At 40.9% G+C, this 18769-nt stretch overlaps 1 protein-coding gene across 1 annotated transcript; it reads left to right on the plus strand.

The window, feature by feature from the left end:
• Positions 1-92: 92 nt before the first annotated feature.
• supt6h (SPT6 homolog, histone chaperone and transcription elongation factor) lies at positions 93-18416 on the plus strand. The gene is made up of 37 exons (XM_030746617.1): positions 93-391; positions 2557-2667; positions 2749-2919; positions 4977-5050; positions 5195-5375; positions 5498-5579; positions 5724-5976; positions 6065-6166; positions 7062-7175; positions 7306-7395; positions 7549-7691; positions 7790-7935; positions 8057-8164; positions 8275-8555; positions 8666-8820; positions 9846-10041; positions 10242-10381; positions 10533-10650; positions 10744-10820; positions 10921-11056; positions 11216-11353; positions 12089-12256; positions 12353-12480; positions 12617-12824; positions 13070-13217; positions 13391-13533; positions 13655-13795; positions 13954-14149; positions 14273-14418; positions 14615-14707; positions 14821-14934; positions 15060-15184; positions 15359-15471; positions 15566-15643; positions 15742-15917; positions 16395-16675; positions 17047-18416. The coding sequence occupies exons 2-37, from the start codon at positions 2568-2570 to the stop codon at positions 17237-17239; spliced, it is 5256 nt and encodes a 1751-aa protein (XP_030602477.1). The 5' UTR covers positions 93-391; positions 2557-2567; the 3' UTR covers positions 17240-18416.
• Positions 18417-18769: the final 353 nt, after the last annotated feature.

Genomic DNA, 18769 nt, shown 5'->3' on the forward strand with positions numbered 1-18769 from the left:
ATGTGCAGTTCAAGAGGCAGCGCCCCTAGCGACTTGGATCAGGGATTGCACAGTCTTACTGCGTTTGGGAGTTACTTTCGTGGGTTATTTGGCATCTCTGCACTACACTTCAAAATAGAATTGTGCTAGGAAAAATATATTACCGATAGTAAAACTTGACATATGGTACAGTGAAATTTTAGTTGTTTAATTTTGTGTAGAGTCGAGGCAAACCGCAGGGGGAGTTACCGTGCTTCGGAAGAGGTTGGAAGTTCCCTTGCTCCATTCCGGAATTGTCATCACGCCGCTCGTTCTCGGCCATTTTTGCAAGTGCAACCTCCGAAACATAAAATACAATACAATACAGTTGTTACTGTTAATATATTCGGAGTACGCCACCTCACAGAGACGTGTAAGTCCACATTTTACCGTGGTTATCTGCTGTGTCTTCACTGCGATGTCTTCTTTTTTAAGTAGTTCGTGCTTAATGCTGGTGGCTGTTGTTGTCTTTCCAGCTAATGGCAGGCTAACGCATCGATATGCTATAGCATTAACTAACCAGCGTTAAACTGCGAAGTTGGTTTGGAGGCCTTGGTTAATGTATGTGACGGCGAATTTACTTTCGCTACGCCGGCCTTTTACTGCCAACACGATTGAAAGAAGCAACGTGCCACCATTGTACTAGCTGTAATGTTGCTTTCCAGTTAACTAGCATTGCTAATATATGTTTAGCCTCGTTGGTTGCTAGCATCCAGAGATAACAGTTTTAGCTATCATTAGTAATAAGAGTTCACTCTGAAACAGCCTTTTACTTCTTTAACTTGAAGATTTCACCTGGATGAGGTAATCTACCTTTATATTTAAAGCAAGTCTGTTCGGTAATCTCCGTCAGTGTTGGGTGTATGTGTGCGTGTGCGCATTGCGACATGACTAGGTGAAGTCATTGTTAAAGCCCGCTTCCTAGCATCATAACAGAGTGAAAACCATTACAAGGGTCGACTAAAAACATAAACCTAAGTGCTGTTAATGCTGGGTTTTTTGTGCTTCCAAGGGACATCGTTTTCAAGTGTAATTTTTCGTTTGTGTGAGTCTTGAGTTTCGCTGATTTCTTTAGATTTTGCTTCCAAGCAGCCAGACTCTTGTAATTTTTTTAAGTGGCTTTGCGCAATAGTTCTTCAGGCTTTCTGAATAGCTGTAAAACCTTTATTTGGACATCGGCTGCTTTTTCACTCATTTTAGTCCACTTCTTTAAGTCCACCTGACCATTTTTAGAGGTATGTATATATATATTTGATGTTGTTTGTTTAACATTGACCTATTAATCAGTCAAGCATAAAAAAGGCACGTAACTCGTAGGATGTACCAATGTTGTCCACACAAAACAGACACATTAGCAACGAATCAATTTTAAATATTATCTTTAGGGACTTGTTGAATATACAGAAATGCCATCAGTCTGTAGTTTGACAGGAATAAAGCAGTAATTTGCATCAAGGGGATTCCCAGTGAGATATTTGCTGAAAACTGGGAACGGATCTCTGCAGTGTATCCTTAAACATTTTGAGGAAACTGAACAAGTGGACGACAAAAGAAGTGGCAGTCCCAAAAGCTATCTACAGCAGATGAACTGTATCTGAAATTCAAATCCTAAGAATAAGAAAAAAAAGAAAAAGAAAGTCCAGCAAAGACCTGACATGGGACCTGAGAGATGCATCTGGCCCTTCTGTTGCTCTGTCTACTGTCAGGCTCTGTCATGGTTTGGGGCTGCATTTCAGCCAGTGGTCTTGGTAATCTTGTCAAAATAGATGGAATTATGAATGCAGAAAAGTACCATCAGACTTTGAAACACCTTGAAAAATCATCTGGAAAGCATCTGCTTGGCAGCAGCTTCATTTTTCTGCATGACAGGGATCCCAAACCAATGCAGTAAAAGCATACCTGGCTAGAAAAACACACAATGAAACACTATCAGTCAGGGATTGGCCTCCTCAGAGCCCGGACCTCAGCATTGTTGAAGCAGTGTGGGATCATCTTGACATAGAACAGAACAAAAGGCAGCCAACATCCAAAGAACAGCTATGAATGATCTATAAGAACTGTGGAGACCTTTTACTGAAGGCTGTTTAAAGAAATGATAAGAAAGCTGACTAAGAGAGTTTAGGCTGTGTTAAAGGTGGTCATACCGAATATTGATTTTCAAGCTCATTAGAATAGTACAAACTCAGTTTTTTTCTTATATACTGCATTTCCATGCATATTTGCACACATTTCAATAAATCATTGCACCTGTTTCCAACTTTTCTAGCAAAACATAAAGAGATGAGGGGCAACTCAAGATTTCTGCACAGTACTGTATTACTATTGAATTGTTAACAAATTAATCACAACAAACTGATAGTATTTGTTTAATACAGGTGACATTATAAGAGAATGTCTTTGGTAATATATTGAGCTATTCAGGGTTCTAGAAAGAAAGAATTCACAGGTCTGTGGTATCAGACTGAAGGGGTTGGGGTTGGGAGAATCCAATATTGCTCAGTTTAAAATTTACTAACAGCATTTTACACTTTTTCCCAGGAACAGCAGTCATGTCGGACTTTATTGAGAGTGAGGCAGAAGAATCAGAGGAGGAGTTTGAGGAGAAGGACTTAAAGCCTAAGAAGAACCAGAGGTTTTTGGAAGAAGATGGTAAAATCACATCTCTTTAACTTTGGGAGTGTGTGTTGAAGTTGTATGGCGTGTGATCACTCGTCTGTCATTTCTCAACAGATGAAGAAGACGAGGATAACCCAGAAGACCAAGATGAGAAGGGGAATTTACGTGGCTTCATTGATGATGGAGATGAGGTAGAAGAGGAGGAAGAAGAAGTGGGGAAAAGTGGAAGTGGAGGTGGGAGTGATTCAGAAGAGGAAGTGAGGCGTCGACATAAAAAAAAACGCAGTAAGTTCACCTGGTGTTTTAAAACGGTTGTAGCCATCATGCAGTGAATTATAGGAGCTTACATTCACAGTATTTCCTGCTTGGTGCTCAGTAACAAAAAAACAAATCCTCTGGACACATCTCTCTAAAACAAATGCAGCAATTATATTATTTTTAAAGAAGTTGATACCAACTGCTGTTGTTATTGATTAATACTGTCCCATATTGTTTGATAACAGCCTCAGTGCTTTGTTGTTTCATCAATTCAGTAAATTGTACATGTATACAGTGAACCCTCGTTATAACGCGCCTCACCCCTCGCGGCCTCGCTGTTTCACGGATTTTTTTAGTGCAGTTTTTTATGCTTTTTTTTTTTTAAGTGTATGAACGTGCATTGTGTTCTGCGTCCTGGTTGGCTGTCAATCAATCTCCTCCGTCCCTCGTCTCTGTCCAGTACAGAATGTGTTCGGCTTGAAAACAGGTTTTGATCTTTGGTTTCCTTCTATAGTACTGTATAATAATTGTAAAAAATAAAGCTGACTACTTCGCGGATTTCGCCTATCGCGGGTTATTTTTGGAACGTAACCCCCGCGATAAACGAGGGTTCACTGTATCTATATTACCCAAACAGTCGCTAGAGTGGAAGCACTCGGGCTCCATTGTTTTGGCATATCACGCCTCATCAGTGAGTGAAAGGGCGTACTTGGTTACTTTATGCAACTAAAGTCCTTCTAGAAACAAGTCTTGGCACTCTGCAGCCATATTGGTAACCCCTCCAGGCAGTTATTTTGAAGTCCTTCTGTAGTGAATGGAACGACAGCTGTAACTTATATGCCAGTTGTCTCAGGACAGAAAAACTGCATGTATAGAAGCACTAGTCAGATCTGTTGAAAAGTGCTTTGAAAAGTTTAGTAAATTGGCAACAATAGAGTTTAAAAGCTTTTTTTTTTCTTTTTGTGGTATAAATGTACAAATTGTACATTTCTAATGTACAAATGTACAACAGTACGGCTTCAGTAATGGCTTAATCTAGAGTACTAGCAACAGAAAAAAATGTTATGCTGATTAGCATTATAGGCACAGAAAGGCAAGAAAAGTGAGTACATTTGAGTACATCTTTGCTACGATAAGTAGGTGGTCCTGCCTTCACACTATTGAAACGGTTTCGACCTACTGTGAGCACGCAGAAGTGCAACATAATGATCGGCTCATATGTTTCCTGGTTTGGCTGATGATTTGCTCTTTGGCAGCAGGGTAAGGCCACTGCCATCAATGCTGTGACATGTCTTTCCTTTTTCTCTCCTTTTCACTGATATAACTTGACTTCTTAAAATGCGTTTTCGTATTGCTTTCTTTTCTCAGGCTAAATGTAGTTTGTAGAAACATATTGCTTGATTCATTGATTCTTTTTGCTCAGTTGCTTGTGATGTAACTGTTGAATTTTTCAATATTACTGCAGAGTAAAAATGAATCATATATTCTAAGCATACTATTTCATCTTTCAGATTCTAGTGAAAAACCAAATTGCTCAGTTTGTAGTTAGTCCATAGTGTTAATCAAAATCTTTTTAAGAACAGAAGCTCAGACTGAATATCGTGCACTGATGAAACTGACCTCATATTGGCATTTTTCTTGGTGTCTCAGTCAATAGTTTATTTCAAATATAAAACTGATTTGGTTAATGTGGCTGTTTTCTTATACTGCAGTTGCAGTTTTAATTGAGTTTTACAGGTTTTCCTTTTGTACCAGACTGTGTGAACAGTAGATTTTAAAGTGATGGGAAAATCTATTTCTGAATGATGAGAGTTAACCTGAAACAGATTTCAGCCATCTGTTGGGCACATGTTGCATCCTTCATGTTTCGCTCCACATGTTTTGGAACCAGACGTGTGCGATGAGTTATTTCCAGCTGCTATACAAAGTGATAGCATAGATTTTCATTGCGGTATAAATGTACCAAATAAATCTTTATATCTACATTTTTTAAAATATTTCCAGCCCTGTATTTTAAACAGTAAAGCAAAGATGCAGCTTCTCTTGAGGTTGTTTCCTCTGCTTAAGACTTTTGACCTTTTCAGGTTACGATGACTATCTGGATGATGATGACCTTGATCTAATTGAGGAAAACTTGGGTGTCAAAGTGAAAAGGAGGGTAAGAAGTGCTTCACATCACCTTTTTCCTCTAAGCAGTCTCTGTGTACATTTTTACTTTTAGCCCGACATCTTATTTTTTCAAGTCACCTGTGCACACTTGAAAGAGTTGAAGCCACCTGAACTGACTTGTCTTGCATCACAGAAGAAGAAATATGACCGTGTAAAAACACTGGACGATGATGAAGAAGATGATGACGAGAAGGACTTAATCGCAGATGAGATCTTTCATGGGGATGGTGAGGGAGAGCTGGAGGAAGGCGAGGCTGTTGATGAACCTCTCCAGCACGCTGATGATGATGAAGAAGGAGAGGATGAGGAATCAGGTTGGGCACAAGAATATTAGAGATGTCTTTAAAAAAAAAAAAATTGACAATGTAAGCATTGTAGCACATTTTACTTTAAATAATCATTGGTTTGTTTGTAAGTTTGTGCTTATGTTCCACAGATATTGATGATTTCATTGTGGATGATGATGGCCAGCCCATCACCAAAAAGAAGAGCAAGAAGTTCCCAGGATACACAGATGCGTGAGTGTTGGTGTTTTTCCTCTACATTCAGTGATTTTTGCCTCAAGTGTCATTGCAGTCCATCAATTCAAAATATTTAAGCAGAAAATCAACACTAAACAAAAAAACAAAAAACAAACTCTCTCTCTCTCTCTCTCTCCACAGAGCCCTCCAGGAGGCTCAGGAGATTTTTGGTGGCGACTTTGACTTTGCTGACTTTGACGCCGATGCTTATGACCAGGGTGAGGAGGATGATGATGATCAAGAAGAGGGCTGGGATCAACCCAAGAAGCAAACTAAGAGGAGGGTGGGGAGGAAAAGCATTTTTGAGATCTATGAGCCAAGTGAGCTCGAAAGTAGTCACATGACTGACCAGGACAATGAGATCCGCTCCACAGACATGCCTGAGAGGTTCCAGGTGTGTGTTTTGGGGTTAATTTATTGAAAGCTTACTTCTTCTGTTTGCCAGAGGCTGCTTTCCTGACTGCTCGTTTTCTGCCTTGTAGTTGCGAGCTATTCCTGTTAAACCAGCTGAGGATGATGAGCTGGAAGAGGAAGCAGAGTGGATCTTCAGACATGGCTTTTCCACTCTCACAATCTCAATGCAGGTAGTGTTTTATTGCCCCTGTGCCATACATACAAAAAAAGTGTTGAGCCACCCTTCATTCCTTTTACCTGACCATTTTCAGAGGAATGCTTTTTCTTTTTTTTTGTTATTGAACACTGACCTCTGAATCATTCAACCATAAAAAAAGGCACCTAACTCAAGGTATGAACTAGTGTTCTGTCTACACCTAACAACCTAGCAGAGACCCAATTTCAAATTGTATCTTTTAGCACTTTGTTACTAGCAACAGAGTAATGAATCCAAATTTAAAAATTTCAGTTTAAATTGTTTTCAAGAGGCAGCCAGGAGAAAGGTGTGATAAAGTGCCTGCAGCCATCTGTAAAACATGGTGGAGGCTCTGTCATGACTTGTAGTTTCATTTCAGGCCTGATTGAATGCAACAAAAGTACTCTTAGATTTTAACACACCAAGCAGTACCATCTGGAAAGCATCTGATTGGTAGCCTCCTCATAAATCAGTGTGACAATGATCCCAAGTGTATTCCCAATGCAGTAAAAGCATACATGGATAGAAAACACACAATGGAACACTATCAATCATGGATTCCCAAGAACCCAGACCTCAAAATTATTGAAGCAGCCAACATCTAAAGAAGAGTTTTGAATGTCCTTTGAGAAACCTGGGGAACTATTGCTTAAGACTACTTAAAGAATTGCCTTAGTTACTGTGTCTCCATTTATGCTTGCTTGTTTCAATAAATCGCTCCACAGATTTCCTATTTTCCTGGCAAATTTAAAAGAAATGAAAGTTGGCTCAAGACTTTTTTTTTTTTTTTTTTAACAGAAAAAAAAGAACTTGTATTTTTCCAACATCATATCTAAATAGAGTGCCTTTTTGTGCTTCAGAATATTTGAACTTTTTTATGCCTTTCACAGGAAAGCACAGATTATCTGGACAGGGGCACAACCACAAACTTCAGCAGGAAAGGTCCCAGCACAATTGCCAAGATCAAAGAGGCCCTCAACTTCATGAGGAATCAACAGTTTGAGGTACAGTGAACTGTCCTTCATCTTCCCTTCATTCTATATCAATCCTTGAGCCACTAACAGCTTGTCAGTGTGTCTTTGTTAGGAGGCAAAAATATGACACTTTAAAGAGTTTTCTGTGTTTTTCCCTCAGGTTCCATTTATAGCTTTCTACAGGAAAGAATATGTTGAACCAGAGCTAAATATCAATGACCTGTGGAAGGTGTGGCAGTGGGATGAAAAGGTATTATTACTTTGTCAAACACGAAATAATTGCATGCTAATCCATCATAGTCATCTCTGGACATTATTTGCAGTCATTTTACTTCCAGTATCTGAGTTTGCAAAAGCCATTTCTGGTTTCTTAATTTTAACATTTCCCTCTTCCACCGACCAGTGGACTCAGCTGAAGACCCGGAAGCAGAACCTGACCCGTCTGTTTCAGAAGATGCAGTCCTATCAGTTTGAGCAGATCTCTGCTGACCCTGACAAACCTTTGGCTGACGGTATCCGTCCTCTGGACACTACTGACATGGAGAGGTATGTCTTCATAGCACTGGATGCCTGCAGGTGAAAAGCATTCTCTCTTATTTACATTATTTTTTCCTCTTAAAATCTGTTTTGTCCTTTTTTAAAAGGCTGAAGGATGTACAGACCCTCGAAGAGCTGGGCGACGTCTACAATCACTTTTTGCTCTACTATGGACGAGACATCCCCAAGATGCAGAATGCTGCCAAAGCCAACAAGAAGAGGCTCAAGAAGATCAAAGAAGTGTCAGAGGATGGTAAGAGAAGTGTGGTTCATTAAATGATGAATAGATTTTTGTAGATTAAAAAAAAAAAATCCTTATTGAGGGAACTTTTGTGTTTTTATTTCAATAATTTGATGGATGATTGTCTCTTTAGGTGAAGAGGAGGAATTAGAGGTAGAAGAAGAAGAAGAACAGAAAGGACCCGACCTCAAGTTGGCATCCCGTAGGGATATGTACAGCATCTGCCAGAGCGTAGGACTTGGTTAGTCTCCCTTTCTGTTTTGGACAATGTAATCGCAGTGTTTAAGGATCATTAGTACGCTGCCTCTTTTCTGTTTTATTTCTAATGTGTTTTATTCCTATTTTCTGCAGATGGCTTGGCTAAAAAGTTTGGTTTAACTCCAGAGCAGTTTGGAGAAAATCTGAGGGACAGTTACCAGCGTCACGAGACGGAGCAATTCCCCGCTGAGCCTGTAGAGCTGGCCAAAGATTATGTTTGCAGTCAGTTCCCTACACCAGAGGCAGTGCTGGAAGGAACTAGGTACATGGTAGCCATGCAGATCGCTCGGGAACCTTTGGTCAGACATGTTCTCAGACAGACCTTTCAGGAGAGGGCAAAGGTCAACATCAAACCCACAAAAAAGGGCAAGAAGGTATAGGCACATTTACTTACAAGCATTTGGAAAACAAAACAGAAAAAATACAGACACATAAACTTAAGAAAAATGTCCCTTTCTAAACCTGCCTTTCTTCCTCCCTGTAGGAAATAGATGAGGCTCATTTTGCCTATTCTTTCAAGTATCTTAAGAACAAGCCTGTAAAAGAGCTGAATGGGGATCAGTTCTTGAAGATGTGCCTTGCAGAGGATGAGGGGCTGCTTACCATTGATATCTGCATAGACCTTATAGGTGTCAAAGGGTAAGTAGAGTGGCATTTTTGGTGCATATGAATAAAAATCTTTTGGATATGTTGGTGTACTGAGCTGCAAAAGCTGAAACTCCTAGAAATGTTCTTAAAATACTAGTCATGTGAAATAATTATTCGTAGTTTATTGACAAATGCAGTTAACTGTTTGTTCTAAAATATCACGTAGACACCAAGCACAAAGGCAGTGCCCCAGGCTCTGTGACAGCAATTTGGTTTTTAAAAAAAAATAGAGAGAGGTTTAGACAATAAGACAAATGACAGCTCCTGCGAACCAGCGCAGTACTTAAATGTTTTTATCAGTTTTGATCAATATTTTAAACTGGAATAAAACCATTCTGGAGCAACGAGTAACTACATTCTGTACATGTTAACCTGCAGGGAAAGCATGCTGTGTCTGTGTGCTAGTGCTGCTGGGATCAGCATGAGACCCACTGGGCAAACTCATCTAAATGTGTGTGTAGTGTAGCATGGTTCAAAGTCACTGGCCTATACTATTTGTTTATTGAAGAATGTTATTGGTGTGAATTAGCTCCTAAATACATGTTATGTTTTTTTTGTTTGTTTTTTTAAGACTGTGTTAATGTGTTACATTCTGATTGGTTTCTTGTTTTAGACTAGATGATTCATCCAGTTATTCCCTAGTGTGCACCTGCATCATTTTAGATTTATTTAAACAGTTGAGGGGAATCATAAAATCAAATATCCTGAGTTCTTAAAATTCCTTTTTGTAATTAATCAACTTTACTTGGCCCGTGGACTTTTATCAACCACAGGCTTTGATGTGACTGTCGTCCCATTTTTAGCATCTGCATAGAAACTTAGTTTGGATGTTAGAAGAAAGAGTAGCTAAGTAGGATATGCCCCTTGAGTCTAATTTCCTGGATTTTTGACTGCACCTTGTTCTTATTGCACACATCTTTGTCAGTAGAACAGGGGGCTTTTGAAATTATTACTGGAAATAGTAAGACGCTGTTCTGTGTCCACGTTTTCTTAATTTTTCCTGTGCTTTTCTCCAGATATGCAGGGGACCAGACGTACTTTGATGAGATCAAACAGTTCTACTACAGGGATGAGTTCAGTCACCAGGTGCAGGAGTGGAACAGACAGCGAACCTTAGCCATAGAGAGATCTCTCAATCAGTTCCTCTACCCTCAGATGGCCAAGGAGCTGAAGAGCAAACTGATCGCTGAGGCCAAAGAGAGCATCGTCAGGGTAATTTGTCATCACATTGATGCTATCCATTCTTCCATTTGTTGTATTATTATATAGATAATCCAAACAGTAAAGTCTTAGAAGCAGTACTGATGATGTGTTAAATCCAAATACTTTTGTGTTAATTTGTATTTTTTTTTTTTTTTTTTTACCTGAAAACTAATTTTTTTTTTGTTTGTTTTCTCCATTTGTCATTGAAGTCCTGCTGCCGCCGGCTGTATAACTGGCTTAAGGTGGCTCCATACAGGCCAGATCAGCAGGTTGAGGAAGATGATGATCTGATGGATGACAATCAGGGAAAAGGCATCCGGGTGCTTGGTGTAGCATATGCGCCCAGCAGGTGTGTGTTCCTACATTACATTTTTCCCCAGCTATATCTGTATCTAGAGTTGGTGATACTATGTGCAAATCACAGTTTTTTAAATACAGCATGCACACTCTGTGATGGCTTCCAAAAGTAGTAACATTTTCTGGTATATAAACTTTGGCAGAGATACTCCAGTTTTCTGTGCTCTGATCAATGGGGAGGGAGAGGTGATGGACTTCCTTCGTCTGCCCTACTTCATGAAGAGGAGGAACGCCTTTAGGGAGGATGAGAGAGAGAAGAAGGTAGCTGTAGCACCTCTGTAATGCTTTTTGTTTTATATGTTGAAAACAAGTCACTTAATAGATCTTTGCTTACTCTTTTGTGTCTTAAATCAGGCCAGTGACATTGAAAATCTCAAGAAGTTTCTGTCCAGCAAGAAACCTCATGTAGTAGCTGTTGCTGGAGAAAACCGGTAAATCACTGATTTCTTCCCTTTTGTCTTGGAAATGTAGAGATTTTAACAGCATTCACAGTGTAGAGTTGAAATGTTAAAAACACAAATGCATTCACAGAGATGCTCAAATGATAATGGAGGACATCAAGAGAACTATCAGCGAGCTTGAGCAGGAGTCCTCGCTGCCTGCTGTTGGAGTGGAACTTGTTGACAATGAACTGGCCACCCTGTACATGAACAGCAAGAAGTCTGAGGTGCATATTTGGTATTTCATCTACCAGAGATTTACAGACTCCTCTGTGATTTCACTCTTTTTTAGTTAATCCCAAACATGTTCCCTGGATTTAAGATGCGGCCCTGAGTTCACTTTCACTGCTCATTTCTTCCGATCCTCCTGCTTTCTGTCTGTGCAGGTTGATTTTAGGGATTATCCTCCGTTGCTGCGACAGGCTGTTTCAGTAGCCAGGAAGATCCAGGATCCCCTGGTGGAGTATGCTCAGGTCTGCAGCACAGATGAGGATATTCTCTGCCTCAAACTACACCCGCTGCAGGTGGGTGTTTTTTGTTTTTTTGTTTTTGGCCAGGTATATATTTATTGCTCTGTGTTATCTAAGCTTTTTTAGGTGTCACAAGGTGCTTTATACCATTTTTCACTGGCATCACTGCAAAGATATTCAAATTAAGGTTGCACATTTTTAACTATTTGATTGTGGGTAATGGAGAGATTTTTTTCTGCAAATGTTTGTATTTTCTGTGGCATCACATACACCCATTACATACTGCAGTCAAAGTTTGTTCCTACAAGATTAAACTCTTACCACTCAGTGAAATTTCCATCATGTAGGGACAAATTATAATAGAATTGTATTTATATCACTGCCATTATCAACTCTGCTTAAAGGCTGGATTTTTTTTTAATCGATTCCCTTATTTTTCTGTACGTGTCTGTTTTTTTTTTATTATTATATCTTTTAAGCAGACTGCATTGTAGCAGCAGTGTAGAAAATAGGCTTGCATGTGAGTCGGGTGTGCAGACTCCATTGTTATGACATTGTTCTGCAGTGTGCAACTGTCAGACGTGCTGGCATAAATTAAATGAATTGTTAAGGTTAGAGATTCTCGTGAGATGGGCAGTTCTCAACTGAAACCACTCCTCGATCCCCATCTGCAATCATGTATTGCATAATCATAAATTATAGCATGACCTGCTGCTTCTCTAATGAAATGTAAAACATGAATCTGCAGCTGCATTTTAAAAAATGTTTTTTCTCTCTTGTCCTTCTTAGGAACATGTGGTGAAGGAGGATTTGCTCAGTGCTCTTTACTGTGAGTTCATCAACCGTGTCAATGAGGTTGGAGTGGATGTGAACAGAGCCATCGCTCATACTCACACTCAGAGCCTGGTTCAGTATGTGTGTGGTTTGGGTCCGAGGAAGGGCTCTCATCTTCTCAAGGTATAAATTTCTGCTGCTTGTATAAACTGCATGTGTGAGATCAGATTACACTGTTGTTCCTTATTTGATGACATTATAAACACTGGTTTTGTGTAGATTCTGAAGCAGAACAACACTCGCTTGGAAAACAGAACGCAGCTCGTCACAATGTGTCACATGGGACCCAAGGTTTTTATCAACTGTGCTGGTTTCATCAAAATTGACACGGCTTCACTTGGGGACAGGTTGGTACCTTGTCTTGAATAATAAATGCAGATTCAGTCCTTTGATAAACATAAATGGTCTGAAAAAATTCAAGTTTTGCTGTTGTGAGTTTATTTTATGAGCCTTAGTTTTCATTCCCTCGAATTCTCGTGGCAGTACGGACTCCTACATCGAGGTTCTGGATGGTTCTCGTGTCCACCCTGAGACATACGAGTGGGCTCGCAAGATGGCTGTAGACGCCCTCGAGTATGACGAGTCGGCAGAAGATGCCAACCCAGCCGGAGCGCTGGAGGAGATCTTGGAAAATCCAGAACGTCTCAAAGATCTGGACTTGGATGCATTTGCTGAAGAGCTTGAGAGACAGGTCAGTGTCTTTGTGTGTTGTGCCTTTGACCACATTAGAATATCATACTCTATCTTGCCAAAGAAAAATATGCTTAAGAAGGACTAATAGCAGCTTTAAAAAAAACAATCTGTTCTTTTTATTTGTCATGTGCCCTTTTTACCGTTTATTTAGACAGAGAGGTAGATTTTATACCACTACAGGATTCAGGTCTGTGGTGACAAGTTTTTATACCTCTATCATCCCACTGTGTTATGCACCTATAGGGTTATGGCAACAAGGGAATTACTCTGTATGACATCCGTGCCGAGCTGAGCTGTAGGTACAAAGACTTACGAGTTCCCTACAGAGTCCCTAACACTGAGGAGGTTTTCAACATGCTCACCAAGGAGACTCCAGAGACCTTTTATATCGGTAATATACACTACACTAAGATATATTGCTTTGAATAAAGATCCATCAGCACTCGGCTCATGAATCACAGTCACTTCTTCAATGGAGTGATGCTGGTCAAGTGTCTGTCACAGTAGAAATATGTGATTAATAATTTTGCCTGTGGTTAATGTTTTCACCACCTTTTCATCCAGGTAAGCTGATCACTAGTGTAGTGACTGGTATCGCTCACCGGCGGCCTCAGGGAGAGAGCTATGACCAGGCCATTCGTAACGATGCTACAGGCCTTTGGCAGTGTCCCTTCTGCCAGCAGGACAACTTCCCTGAACTGAGCGAGGTACCGCACACTGTTTTCTTCTTTTCCTTTTCTCATTGAACTTTGTGTATGAAATAATAATAATAGTCTGCCATCAAAACATCGTGTTTCAAATTTTTTTGTTTTTTGTGTGGTGCTTTAGGTGTGGAATCACTTTGACAGTGGGTCGTGTCCAGGTCAGGCGATTGGAGTGCGTTCCAGATTAGATAACGGTGTGCAAGGGTTCATTCCCACCAAGTTTCTCAGTGACAAAGTGGTCAAACACCCTGAGGAAAGGGTCAAGGTGAGGATTTTTTCCCCTCTCTTCGGTTAATCTCACCTTCCTGTTTGTCCAGTTATAGTATCCAGTCCTGACAGATGGATTATTAGTTGTTCCCTTTTTCCATTCTTTCCTGTCTTCCTGACCTGCATTAACACAGATTTTCACCCCTGCTACTTTAGGTGGGCATGACAGTTCATTGTCGCATCATGAAAATCGACATTGAGAAATTCAGTGTTGACCTCACGTGCCGCACCTCCGATCTGATGGACAAGGCCAACGAATGGAAGCTCCCAAAAGACAGCTACTATGACTTTGACCATGAGTCTGAAGACCAGAAGCTGGAGGAGGAGCTCAAAAAGAAACAACAGCGAACACGTTAGTATATGAAGCATAAAAACACAAAACAGTACTGAATTTTTACCGTTAATCACTTGGTTAACCTAGTAATCTATATTTTAACAACATTCACACTTATACCATTTATCTTTGTCTGTTCAGCCTATATAAAGCGTGTGATTGCCCACCCCAACTTCCACAACATCAGTTTCAACCAGGCAGAGAAGATGATGGAGACCCTGGATCAGGGGGATTTGATCATTAGGCCCAGTAGCAAGGGAGAAAACCACCTCACAGTCACCTGGAAAGTAAGAAACAGAGCACTACAGTAGAGTAACCCCCCCCCTCCAAAAAACCCCAAAAACATTTATATGAGGAAAATATAATAACATGCTTCATCGTGTCCAAAACAAAATGTGGCAGAAAGATTTGTCAAAAGTTTAACAGATATTAACAGTAATAGTTTGTTTGGCACAACATCTGACGCCAGGCAATGTTTTGTAGGTGGCTGATGGTATCTACCAGCATGTTGATGTGCGAGAAGAAGGCAAAGAGAATGCATTCAGCTTAGGTCACACTCTCTGGATCAATAATGAAGTGAGTTGTTTTGACTTTTTTTTTTTTTTTTAAGCATGATTTTGTTCTTAATCACACCTGCAGAGAACGTGTTGTGCATATGTTGTTTAAAGAGTTTCCTTGATTCACTGCAGGAGTTTGAAGATCTGGATGAAATCACTGCTCGATACATTCAGCCAATGGCGTCATTTGCCCGGGATCTGCTGGGCCATAAGTACTTCCAGGAGTGCAACGGGGGAAACAGGGAGGTCTGTATCGATTTTTCTGTTTTGACGTTGTTCTTTGAAATGAAGAATCAATTTCTCATCTCATTCTGTTGGTTTTTTTTGTCGCGGGTTGCACGTCTCAGCTCATCTTGTTCTCTGTTTGATAGAAAATGGAGGAGTTGTTGATCAGGGCGAAGAGGGAGAAGCCCACTTTCATTCCTTACTTTATTTCAGCATGTAAAGACCTACCAGGAAAATTCATACTGGGCTATCAGCCACGTGGAAAACCACGGTGAGCAGAAATGATTCTTCTATTTTGTGACTGTTTTCATGACTCTGTGGATAGAAAATGTGAATTCCAACTTCTAAATGTCACACAAGTGTACATTTTATTTTATTGGAAGGTTTCTGATTGATTAACAGCTTTCCTGTAGAAGTGAGCATAATATCTTTTTTCTCTTCGTAGGATTGAATATGTGACTATTACCCCAGATGGCTTCCGCTACCGTTCACAGATTTTTCCGACAGTGAATGGGCTATTCCGTTGGTTTAAGGACCATTATCAGGAGCCTGTGCCAGGTATTAAAGTGCTATAACTATACTTTATAATAGCTATTACAGCTCTTAAAATATGTTATTGGTGAATATTTAAATATTTTCTCTTCCATCCAAGGAATCACTCCCACCAACAGCAGCCGTACAAGAACGCCTGCATCCCTGAACGCCACCCCAGCTAATATTAATATTGCAGGTGAGTCTCACTGTCTTCCTCCATTCCATATTCTGCATTTTCAGCACACGTTCTGTCCATTTTACTGTCTTCTAATATATTCTGACCTTCCTCGCTAGACTTGACACGAGCTGTCAACGCCCTCCCACGCAACATGACATCTCAAATGTTCAACGCCATCGCTGCAGTCACGGGCCAGGGCCAGAACCCCAACACGACCCCTGCACAGTGGGGCTCCAGCCAGTACGGCTACGGTGGCAGCACGGGTGGAGGAGGAAGCTCGTCTGCGTATCATGTGAGGGCAACTTTGTTCTTTTTAAAACTAGTGCAGAAGAGGGAGAGGCTGTTCTGGGGATCGCGATGGCTCCCAACACACTGCCTGACACTAAGTTTAGGTTTTCATAGGTAACAGGGGTCCATTAGACATCCTGTGATAATTGTAAACAGGAACTCGTAATGATGCTTTCCAGAAAACACCAGCTGATACGGTGAGCCGGACAGCATTAGAAACCTGAATTACAAGATGAGACTAAGCTTGGTCTAATTTTTCAATAATAAAGTTATTATAATAAGGTTTTTGCTGCATTAAAATTATGTGACAGAGTCTGATGATGGCTGCAAGGCCAAAACATTAGCAGGTTTGTTAACATGGCCGGCACTGAAGTAAATTAGAACTTTACTGTATGTTTGGCGTCATTAGGGCTGACTGAATGTGGTTTTAGTTGGACGTAGTTCACAAGACAACACATTTTTTTTTTTTCTTTTTCTGCAGGTATTTGCCACACCTCAGCAACCCATGGCAACACCCATGATGACACCCAGCTATTCGTACACCACGCCGAGCCAGCAAGCCCTGGGCACGCCGCAGTACCCCGGCTCCACCCCCCAGTCCTCACATTCTCACGCCCACCCCCACCCACACGGAAGCCACATGCCACATCACAGCCATCACGGCCATCACAGCAGTCACCACGGCCACTCATCGGGCACACCGTCATCGTCCACCTCATCCCGAGGACGAACGCCGCAGCAGCAGCAGCAGCAGGCGCCAAAGTAAGTACAAAAGGGCAGAATGTGTTTTTGGAAAAAGCATCCTGCTTTAAACAGAAGTTTAGGTAATAAATGAAATGGTGATAGGTCCTCCAGAGTGTCAGTCATTTGTGTTTAGTCTTCACGTGCAGGTCATATTTTTCCCCTCACCTACAAACTCAGAAGATCAGCATAAGCTTAAGAGTTAAATGTCTGTTTTGAAGCGTTTTACCAGGCAACCATTTATGTAGAATGTTGCCATTTTCTGTCACTAGGTGGTACTAAACCTACATCTACAAATTATTTTAAAGCTAGGCAGCCTCCCACTGTTCATTTAGGTTTCCTTTCATATACTGTCCAATAAACACATCCCCCTTTGTCTTCCCTCCCTGCAGGGCAAGCGGCAGCAGCTCCTCCGCGGTGGACTGGGGCAAGATGGCCGAGCAGTGGCTGAAGGAAAAGGAAGCAGAGGGCCGGAAGAAAGCTCAGAGGATGACACCACGACCGTCACCCAGCCCTATGATCGAGAGCACACCCATGTCAATCGCCGGAGATGCCACGCCACTGCTGGATGAAATGGACCGATAGGGCACACAGGGGGGCGTTGCTTTACACCCCCCCCCCCCTCCCCCAACCTTGTTCTTTCTTCACCCGACCCCACCCCTCCCAGCCCCTTCATCGCGCTGCGATGCGTTCCGTCACCTCATGATATTGTTGCTGCAGTTGTCACTCTGGTGTGACGGCTCAGATCAACCCATCCTTTCACCTCCTGTCAGCCCAAATGTTTCATAACCTCACCTCCAGCCACCTCATGCTTCGGCTGCATAGTATTTTGTATAGTCAGAGTAACACTGTATTTGTCATGCAAAACGTCAGTAGAATGACAGGAAAAAATAAAAAACTTGAAGCATGTGGCAGCAGTTACATATAGGACATGGACCTACACAGACGTTGAAGGACAAGCTGTCCTGCTATCTTTATTTTTGCGATTGGTTTTAGTTTGATGGAGGAAATAGGTTTGACAGACAGAAACAAAAACCCAATCTAATTACAGTTGGCAGTTTTGCGAGCAGTTGCCAAAAGAGCGTTTTGCCAAGCCGATCAGGAAATTGAATATTTGTATGGAATGCATCAGAACGAATAAAGACTTTTTTTCTGTTTGAACCTTAAGACTCCACTCTTCACATCTGTCAGAGCAAACATGTTACTGAGCAGACACACACGGTGACAGAGGGGGTTCATAACGCAAGCTTCTGTCAGGTATGAATTACTGACTGACTTATTACTGACAGTTGTCTTCACCGTATGCTGTAATATGATCAGCTGACACCATGTATTTGGCTCCTGTAGATAGCCTCTAATGTATTACTGAATTTTTATGGCCTGTGCTGTGTGGACATTAACAATGTGCCACACTGGGAGCGGGTTGTTTTTGGATGACTTCTTGTGCTTATGTGCAGAAGTTCTCATTTTAATGTTGATTTTAGTAACAGTTATCTCACTGGTGGATTCTTGAAGAAGCGTTCCCGACAGTCTGTCAGATGATGATTTTTCTTTTTCTTTTTTACGTTTATTCAGATTTGAATTTGTTAAATGTTTAAAACTTAAATGTTTGCAGATCAGTGAATATTGGTTTGTGATGTTTCCACCTCAAAGGATGTGATCTTCATGCGCTGCTGCTGTAATTCTGCCTGAGTCAGTATCACTTTTCCCTTCTGAATATCTGCAAAAAAAAAAAAAGTTTTTTCACAGTAAAATTACATTTCAGTGGATGAGCTAAAGTTTTTCTAACACTATCAGCAGAATATACTATGACTGACTTCCCACTGCTTATATTCTTAATAACTCTGTATAATGTTCTGAACTGCATGGCAGTTTTGGTTTCTCTCCTGATTCATGCATTCAGTTTTGTTTTTGCTGTTTGTGCCAGAGTACAAACAGAGGCAGCACTGGAATTCAAACGTGTGTTTTATTTTGGTGTGTGCAAAGCATCGTGGTCCCTTAATAGGCATAATATTTTTAATTATGGTTTCTGAGTAAATACTCTGAGTTTTACATTTTGTTGCCAGGTGGAGATCTCGCATCTGTCTCAGCGAGGCTGTGATTGGTTGTCAGCAG

This window comes from Archocentrus centrarchus, chromosome 14, assembly GCF_007364275.1.
Source record: "Archocentrus centrarchus isolate MPI-CPG fArcCen1 chromosome 14, fArcCen1, whole genome shotgun sequence".
Taxonomy (NCBI): Eukaryota; Metazoa; Chordata; class Actinopteri; order Cichliformes; family Cichlidae; genus Archocentrus; species Archocentrus centrarchus.